We start from the raw sequence: 9,809 nt of genomic DNA on the forward strand, positions 1-9,809 counted from the left end.
AGTAGTAGTAGTAGTAGTAGTAGTAGTAGTAGTAGTAGTAGTAGTAGTAATAGTATTAGTATTATCTTAGAATATTAAATGTTGTCATTTTGCTGAATTAGCATCCTTTTATAGTTCTTCAGAGGTTTGCCAGTTCCTAATTTTTACAGTTTGCAATTTTAATTTGACCTTTGGATACAAGTATCAGTCTGAATCCTCTGTTGCTGAGCCTGCATACCTTTAATCAACGACTTTAGACACAGAAAAGGGCATCAGTTCCAAATTAAAAGCAACTCTGACAAAACAATATGTAAGAAAATACCTGAGTATTTTTTAATTTCATCAAAGGCTCTATAAATTTCATCATTTATATCTTGTTCAGTCTAGTTTTAAAGCTACAAATGCTACAGTGCATTCTCCTCCTGACTTCCTTTTTTAAAGCCACAATTCATTTAACTAAGTTAGACTCAGTAAAAGTCTATGCTGAAAGAGTTTAAACTCAGAAATCTTTGGGGTTAGTGTTGTGAAAACTCTTGGCCCATCAGTAAAAATCTGCATTCCACTTAAACAAATATAGTATTTCAAAATAATCATCTGTCTGRCTGCATAACCTTCTTGTTTTGTATTTCAACTGTCACTCTCAGGGTGTCTAGAGTCAGTAAATATGAGACAAAGGTAGAAAAAATCTGGATGTTTAAGCACAAATGAGGTATGTGTCTTCCCAACAGATAAATTGCTAAATTTAGGCGTTTTTCACTTAAGATGATGTTCTATTCCTTTATCTAATATAGAGCCACATGGTAAGTTCAATAATGTTTTTAAAGCCTTACCCAGACGTCCACGGCATTTTTACGCACACATGACGCACTGCTGTGGCGCATCATCCTCTGCATCCCTGCGGCTCCAACGGAGGAGTTGACAGGAGGTAATCCCCACCATGTGAGGCCTCGGCCCCAGTCTGGAGGCGGGGTGTGATCCATTCATATGTGCCGAGCTTTTAAAAAGAGGGGCGGGAGTTYCAAGTAACCCAACTTCGGCTCACTCAAGATCGTAGCGCGAGAGCATCCAGGTGGTCATGAGAAGTGATGATGATGATGAGCACCATCAAAGCCATTAAAAATTCAATGGTGTGTTTAGTCCTGCTGCCCCGGTTCCTGGTGGCAGCTGTTGTCTTCTGGCTGCTGGACTTTTTGTGCATCAGGAAAAGGGTTTTCCTCAGAATGAGAGGTGATGACTTGGATCCTCCTCTGTGCATATCGGACTCCAATCGCCTCTTCAGCCTCGAGTCCCTCAAAGCGGTCTGGCACGGACAGAAGTTGGACTTCCTGAAGGTGGCGCGCCTCGGGCACGGAGCGCCGAACACCGAGGTCATCCAGCTGGAGGAGCAGCGGCGCAGCCGGATCCTGGACTACGCCAGGGGCAACAGACCGCTCATCCTCAACTTCGGCAGCTGCACCTGACCACCGTACATGGCGCGCCTGAAGGCTTTCCAGGGGCTGGCGCAGCAGAACGCAGACGTAGCAGACTCTGTGGTGGTGTACATTGAGGAGGCTCATCCCTCTGACGGCTGGATGAGCACCGACGCGCCCTACCAGATCCCCAAACACCGGTGTCTGGAGGAGCGGCTGAGCGCGGCGCGGCTCATCCTCCTGGAGGTGCCCGACTGCCAGGTGGTGGTCGACAGCATGGAGAACTCCTCCAACGCCGCGTATGGAGCTTATTTTAACAGACTTTATGTGGTGCAGGAGGGGACGGTGGTCTACCAAGGCGGCAGGGGACCTGAGCGGTATCGGATCTCAGAGCTCAGAGACTGGCTGAACCAACACAGACAGAGTCTTGAAAACACTAACACTCAAGTGATTAATGTGTAGATTAAACTCATTGTATGTATTTTTTTTTCTGCAAATTGTATTTATTTTATCATAAGATTGAATCCTTCAACATTATGCTGCTGGATTTCCCAATTTTTTTNTGCAAATTGTATTTATTTTATCATAAGATTGAATCCTTCAACATTATGCTGCTGGATTTCCCAATTTTTTTACTTCAATATTTATAAATGTATAATCCTATTAGCTCTCATTCATTAAAAATGTTAATTTGGGGCATTTTTATTAATAAAAAAGGCATTTTTATTGTCCAACTGATTATCTTTTCACCCTGCTGTGCGCTCAGCCAGTCTGGACCTGGAGACGTGCATCACTCTCCTCCCCCGGTATAAGTTGTGAAGTTCGGTTTTTAAACGGAGCCAGTCCAGAGAACCGACACTGAGATTTGWTTATACTGGAGGATCACAGTGAAGATGCTACTCTCTGTCCTGCTGCGTTCATACCTTTTATGTTCTTTTGTAAAACAAAAATTCAGTTTTATGGATATATTTTCTGTTAAATAAATGTTTTTTGTCTAAATGTTGATTCCAAACTGTTTTTGTAAACTGAACACATGCAAGCTGAATATTTGTATTTCCAATCATTTTAGTGTCCAACCTGACTTCCCGAAGTCAGTTCAAGATTTTTTCTTACTGTATGGAACAGCTAAAATTTTAGAAACGTTTCTCAAAAATGCAAAAAAATATCCACCTGAAAACTCTTCAAATTTGAAAACCTATTTTTATGCAAAAAAATTGTCTTTTATATCAGAAAATCAGCATTGATAACAAAAAGTCACCAGAGCCTTTGATGACACACAAAAAATGGATGTTTAAGCTGCACAGTTTTATTTTGAATTGAATGCTTTTGGTTCCTTCATTTCTCACTGTCAAAATGAACAAATTTTTACTGTAATTAACGAATAACAGGAGGCATTAAAACAARTAAATATGATACATCCCAACCCAATCTCTTTGTCAAAATTCTAATAATTCTTTCACTAAATAAAGGCTCTTCTAAGATGCGTTTGAGGTCAGGAGGGCCTTTTCAATAAATCTTGAGCTAATATTGGGAAACTCTTGAATCTAATGTCATCCATTAACTTTTAACTGAGAACAAAGCTCCTAATTATTGTATTTTAATGAAWCAATTCACATAATCAATCTAAATGAAGCTATTCCTTTTTAGGGTGCATTTATCCTTTAAAGCTKCTCCTATAAATAAAATTGTCCTCTGGTATCAGTGTAAAACTGCTCTATATGTTGTAGATGATGATCGATGCAGCCAACCCCCCTCCTCCCAAAGAATTCATGTGTAAGCCTTTGATGTCCAAAACAGGATAATCACACTTTATCCTCTTATCCTTCAGTGATACATCCACCTATAATTGCCTTCATGTCTTCAGGAAAACAGGAAAAATGACGTAACAAAATTCCACGAATCCAAATACTTTGTATTGTGGAATATCTGCCTGGATTGTTTTTATGTTGGGAAAAAAAGCCATTCCCATTAGCTTCCAGTCAGTCTGAAAACATCCAGGGAATAGTAAATCAGACMTCTTTCTCTCTCTCTCTTTTTTTGTTTTTCCTAGAAAGGGATTTCATTCAGCTTTACTGAGGCTGGAGGGAAAATTCCTTCATAATGCTTTGGAGACGACACAAATAAAACTGAACAGAAGGCAACGTGCCGGACTCCGAGGAGTCAGGAAACCAGATTTTAACGCTGACTAAACCGTATATGTGGACATATAACATCTTGTTATGAGTCGATCCAAGTCTGAACTCCTCCTCAGAACAAAGGGAAGGTACAACAGGAGGAACGGTTTCTTTGAACAGATCTGAGTCGTGATGATGCTCAATGCTGGAGATTTCATTTAAAAAAATCTAATTGTTGCTTGTAAAACAAATTGAGCATTCTTAGTTTTTTCTATATGTCTTAGATTTAAAAAGTGTCACTGCAATAAAGTTGAAGACAAAAAAAGGGGGAAAAAGAAATGCTTTGTTTCTCCGTTCCCACAGTAAGAAAAATCTGAGCTCTGGAGCCAATTTGCATGCTGTCATAACGAACAGCAGGGTGCCGGACAAGTTAGATGACAAGAGCAGCTTTTTTAGCACTTCATCAGACTTTCAGAGAGAGGAGCTCAAAATGAAAATACTCCTGATTTTCTCAGCACTTGTGGCGAACAAACCTGAACGTCATTAAGTCTWTCTAAAATCAAAAGCTTTCTTGGTCTGGTTTGTTTATCTTAACTGCACATTTATTTAGATTATTTTTTTTATCTTTTGTTTTTACAAATGAAAATTATGTGGCTTTAGTGCCCACATGTGGATTTGAGTCAAACAAATCAAAATGAAATATTTTGGCCTTTTTATTTGAGGAAACAACGACACAAATTTGGAAATGTTTTTGGTAACATGATGAAAAAAAATTATAAAAAATAATTACACAGCAGTAGACTGTCAATTACTTTTTCAGTCATTCTTTCTGTGTGTTATTGCTGAGTCGGCATTTGGTTGTTTTCCTGAATTTCTTTTTAATTTGCAAACAAACCCCTTCTGCATACTTTGACCTTGTTCACCATTCATAAAAGGTTGAAGTTGACCAGGAATGATTTTACTAAGTGCATACTTTTATAATTGTTGTCTTCATTTACTTAATATTTCTCATTGAGACACAGAGATCTCTTCAGTTTCATTCAATGATTGCTGACATCTACGTTAACAACCTAGCTTTTTTTCTGCTTTCACATTTTAGGTATTGTCTTGCATATTTATCATTTTAACTCAATTCTAGCTCGTTTAGCTTTTAGCTATTGTTTTGTTAATGGCAAGTTTCCTACTTTTACCATTAAATAACAAATTGCCAATTTTTTTGGCCTTTAGCCTTTTGCTAATTGCATCTTCAAATGGCAACTTTTCTACTTTTAGCTGCAATTTTCTTAAGTTTAGCTTCTATTTTCCTTTTTTTAACCTACTGTTTTAATTGTAGAGCTTCAAATTACCATTTTCCTTTTTTACACTTTTTACGTTATTTCTAGCTGATATGACTCTGATATGAGAAACAGAATGTATTTTATGCATATGTGAGGAGAAATAATAATAGTAATTAAAAAAACACTGGGTGTTATTAAAGAATCTGTTACTGGTCTTACTTTAGAGTCTTCTCTGTGACCTGACTTCATCACTGCTCATCTGGAACACATTTAACCCAGAAACACAGAGTATTTATGTGGAGCTGACAGCTGACCGAGGGGTACCTGCCTGAGTGAAATATAACTTGCCCAAACGTGTACCCCTGAATTGGAACCCCAACAGGAATTCTTTGGATCTGGATTCCTTCCATGTGAGAATTTTTTCCACTCATGTTGAGTCTCATCTGTCTGCAGAGAATTGGACGGATCCAAAGGGTTAAGAGTCCCGGGTTAGCGGGGAGAGCATTAACTTTTGCTGTTCTGTTTTGTTTTATGACTTGAAGGAAGCAGAAAGYGTCTGCTGAGGTGTTTTTCCTCCTTTTTTTCAGCTTCTCTGGTCAGCTTTGAAGGTGAGGGCCCCTCTCTCCTCTGGGTCATAAATGAATGTCTGGTGGTGGGGAGCCGAAGGGGNTCAGTGTCCTCCTGCCATCAAAGAAAAGACATTTCTGGCCACAAACTGTACAGGTAAAAAGATTTGAACTGTAACAGCCTTGTTAAGGGTTTTCTGCATTTGATCTTGAATGTTGACTTTAAAGCTTGACGTCTGAAGTGGCATGTATAAAGCTGTTCTGTCAGCCTCTGATAAATGGGTCTACCTCTTAAGGGGGGGTGGGAAATCTAACCAAGTAGCTATGTGATGAGCTTTTATTCCTGTTTGAAATGAAATAGGTGCCCACAGGAAAACTGTTCTCAGCTACATAACCCTGTTCATAATTGTTTTTTAATTGCCCAGTTTTCTTTTCCCCAGTGTTGGTTCTAAAAATCACACGCTCACAAAGTTTTAAAGAATCTGTTTCATGTTGCCATCACAGGTGGCAGCTCAATACAACTTTAATTTGATCAATCAATTCTCAAATGCTTTTACTTGATCATTTAACTGTTAAAAATGTAGCAGTTTTTGGATTATTAAGTTTGAGAACTCTAAAAGCTAAAAAGTCAACTAAAATTGGGGAGCAGAAAATTGATGTTATGCATAAGATTGCTGGATAATCCGCAGTTATGCTTGACCTCTATATTTAGAGTTTGTTAGTCGTCTGGAGTTATTTAAATATGTTTCATCAAAACATTTTATTTCAACACATCTATAGTTTTCTGTCCAAATAAAAAAAGTTCTATTTGTGCACCTTGTTTAGCCATTTTGACCCGATCACGTTCTCCTTGATGAAGAAAACTCCTTTTTTTTCCATCCAAAATGATACCACATTTCTCAGAATCCTGGTTGAAGAAATAAAGCAATTCTGCTTGTGTGGAAATTCTACCAAAGCAAGACGTTCTGTTTGTTTCGCTAACATTCTTCTAATTGCAAACKCCACTTTTAAAATGGCAATCGAATGCATTTTCTGCTTGCTGCCCCCACCACCAGATCGGTCGAGGCAATAATGAAGGATGTGAAACGTCTTGTAGTATGTATTGATTAGTACTCAAGGAGAAGATGCAAGGCTGTAGAGGAATGGAGGAAAATAAATAAATAAATAAATAAATAAATAAATAAATGAATGAATAAACTGTCGTACCCGTTTGTGAGGCAAAGTCCCTGCCTCAGTTGGCAGGTTTCTCCAGCGAAGCCTTGGGGACACACGCACAGGTATCCCCCCTCTCCCGTCTCTWTGCAGGTGGCATTGCTGGCACAGGGCCTSGACGAGCACAGCCGAGTATCTGTTGTAAAAGAAGAAGGAACATGGAGGTCGGCGCGTTGTTTTTAGATCGTTTTAAGCTCTGCAGGTCTCTCTCTGTATTTCGGTGCCTGCTCTGCTCGGCCCCGTTTGTTCCCCCGCTCTCTGTTCTGCACATAACAGCATCTTGTCATCAAGAACAAGACAGAAAGTACAACCGAGCAAGCAACACGGGCCATCAGCACTTCTGCTGCGGCACAATATGAAACGGTGTATGTGAGGAGAAGTGGGTCAAACTGTAGCAGAAAATCCCCTTCATAAATGTCTTTGTTCCCACATTTGCTTGAAGCCAACAATACAGATTTTTTTGTCTGCTATTGCATTTCTTTTAATTGTTTTTTTTTTACATACCACTAAAAAGAGGTACCTGTCAGCAAAATATCTTAAAGAACAAATGCATGAATTTTAATTAAACTTGCAGAAAATAACCACAGAAATAACACGTGTAACTGATTAACCTTTGCAGTCATTTCCATTCAAAATGGAAGCCACAGCRAACTGAGCTTAGAAAACACAAACATGATTTATGTTTAGTCAATTTTACAGAAACTGTGCTTAAATTCAGTGTGGTTATAGCCAACAGTGATACACAATGCATACTCCAAGTGATAGTCACTGAGGAAGTTCTTTGATCAAAACTTTAGTGTTCACTCAAAAAAAAAAACATCTATTTTTGCCTGTTAGCAAAATATCCCATGAATCACTGCATGGATTTTAATAAAACTCTCAGAAAGTAATAACTGAATGAGCATCTACTAATCTTTACCTTTTGGATTGGATCCAATCCAAGATGGCTACAACAACTAATCCACATTAGCCAACACAAAAATGGCTGCAACTAAACCAACTTGACAGCTATTGAGCTAAAAATTTAACGTGGGAATGGCTGAGGTACCTACAACACAAGACACTACTCGTGATTTTTTTTTAAATTTGGCCAAAACATCCACAACTCCGTTTGTCAACAAGAGATGATCTTTAGCATAGAACTCATATGAATAGAGACAGGTGATATGCAGTCTTTTAAAGGAATGTTAGGCCTTTAATTTAGATTCTGATTATCCTTCCAGGTTAATTTGTTGCCCCCAGAGCCCGCTGCATTACTCCGTCCTCAGGTGGAGGCAGACAGACAGAAAGCAGCTGAATGAGGCTCACCTCGGTCGCACAGGCTGCCCATCCAGCCCTCTCTGCAGATGCACTGCCATGCCTTCTCACATGTGCCGTGCAAACAYCCAGGGAAGGGCACGCACTGGTCACAGTCCTGTCCTTGCCACCCTGGTTTGCATCTAAAACAAAAAGGAGGAGTGTGAAAAAAAAATCCCATCAGTCCTTTTCCACCCACATGCTGTCCTGCTCCTGTCCTCATGGCACCAGTTTCCTTTTATTAGTGATAAAATGTTCACGACTAAAATAAATCCAAATACAAACTGGAGAATGGATTGAATATTTCAAAACGTCAAACCAGGCATTCAGCTGAGAAATTAAATTCCCATTGTTCGGGGAAGAAACAAAAGACATAAAAACATCTCGTTGGCTGGATCAGGCTGTCATTTTCCTAAATGGGGAACAATTTACCGGGACTGTTTGCAGTAATGAGGTTGAGAAGGCCTGTAGGATATGAGCCATCATCTGCACAGGAATCTGAGGTAATTTTAGAAACCCACCTGCACTTCCCTGGRTTTTCACAAAACCCATTTTCTCTGCTGCAACCTGCGCTGCATTCCCAACCTTGTGAGACAGAAACACACAGAGAGAGAAAAAGGAGGGAGCAGCATGTTTGCATCACCAATCAAACAAAAACATGAAAGATTAAAAACAAAAACGAATAAATAAATAAAATATTCCTTCTTTGTTTCATGCAGACAGAAGGGGGAGGAAAGGGGGGTTTAATTTGCAGACTCGGGAGAACTGATGAAAGTGAACGCTTTACCTTTTGCCATGCCTGTCACGAGCAGAATTAAGACCACTCCGATGAGATGCATCGTGATTTCCAAGGAAGACGAACCTCTTTGTCCTGGAAAGATTGGAGCATGGCTTAAGTCGCGAAAACATGCGGCGTTGTTGAAAAAGCAAAACATTTTTTTTTTTATTATCCACGAAAATAATCCTAACAAAGTTGTTATGATAAATAAGGAGGGGACAACAACTTCAAAATATATGTTGAGTAAATATTAAGAGTTAACATCCTAATTATTTGTTGAGCCGCAGAATACTGACGCACCTGAACCATATGCGTCTGCGTCCGGAGGTGTCCATTACGCGCAGGAGAAAAGTAAAGCGTTACCAAACATTTCCAGCTGAAAAGCCCTCCCTGATTATTAGAATGATTCCGTCTCACCTAGGTGGTCCTCGCGCGCTGCCTCCAAGTGGCTCTGCTCATATTGAACTGCTTGGCTTGGATTTCCTCCCTTCCTGCTTTAATCCAGACGGCTGGGAGTGAAACTACAGGTGAACAGGCGATCTGATTGAAGAGGTGGACCCGGAGGGTTTTGACGGGACTTGCTTTCTGCGATCGTGCCCGCGTCCCAGTGCAGCGCACGCTCCTCCCACCCAATGGGGGTGGGCGAGGTGAGGTGAGGGGGAATTTTTTTTTGTGCACCAGTGAGGAGAGAAGTGGGTGCACACAACCTGAACTCCAGCGCTTTGGTTTTATATGTCATAAGGGGGGAAAACACACACAAACAATAATTGCTTTAAATCTTTTTAGTCTGCTGTTGAGTTTATAAAGATTAAAGCTAATCTGGCATTACAAACTGGAACTTGCTATTTAATTTTGCCACATTTCTAAGCCCTAATTTTCAGGAACCACTCAGAAAAAAGTCTCAAGGCTTCGCTGTCATACAGCATCAAAGGTTGTTTCCTTTTTGTGATTTCTGAGCAACATGAAAGCAAAACATCCTCAAAGCAAATATAAGATCAGATGTTATAAAAAATAAAGCAAAAAAATAGAGAAAAGTTGTACTAAAATAATTAACTTAAAGTTTTTATTTTATGTTATTTTATTTTGGTAGATTATCTCATTGAGACATCTTGACCTGAAGCACAGACACAGAACATCAATTACATAAATAACAATATTCATAAAGCACAAAACTTTAT

General features: G+C 39.4%; 2 protein-coding genes across 3 annotated transcripts; one reads left to right on the forward strand and one right to left on the reverse strand.

Annotated features, from left to right (window-relative positions):
- Positions 1 to 959: 959 nt before the first annotated feature.
- Positions 960 to 2,387, forward strand: dio3a (iodothyronine deiodinase 3a). Its single transcript, XM_014015036.1, has 2 exons — positions 960 to 1,906; positions 1,979 to 2,387. Exon 1 carries the CDS (start codon positions 1,065 to 1,067, stop codon positions 1,848 to 1,850), a length of 786 nt encoding a protein of 261 aa, XP_013870490.1. The 5' UTR covers positions 960 to 1,064; the 3' UTR covers positions 1,851 to 1,906; positions 1,979 to 2,387.
- A 4,164-nt stretch (positions 2,388 to 6,551) lies between these two features.
- On the reverse strand, positions 6,552 to 9,277 carry dlk1 (delta like non-canonical Notch ligand 1; the record flags this gene model as incomplete). 2 transcript variants are annotated; one of them, XM_014015048.1, is given in 6 exon segments in its annotated part: positions 6,552 to 6,693; positions 7,866 to 7,996; positions 8,375 to 8,438; positions 8,641 to 8,724; positions 8,932 to 8,946; positions 9,049 to 9,277. In XM_014015048.1, coding segments are annotated over 4 exon segments (389 nt in total), but the record flags the coding sequence as incomplete, so codon positions are not given.
- Between the last annotated feature and the right edge of the window lie 532 nt (positions 9,278 to 9,809).

This window comes from Austrofundulus limnaeus, unplaced genomic scaffold, assembly GCF_001266775.1.
Source record: "Austrofundulus limnaeus strain Quisiro unplaced genomic scaffold, Austrofundulus_limnaeus-1.0 Scaffold2, whole genome shotgun sequence".
In the NCBI taxonomy this organism is placed as follows: Eukaryota; Metazoa; Chordata; class Actinopteri; order Cyprinodontiformes; family Rivulidae; genus Austrofundulus; species Austrofundulus limnaeus.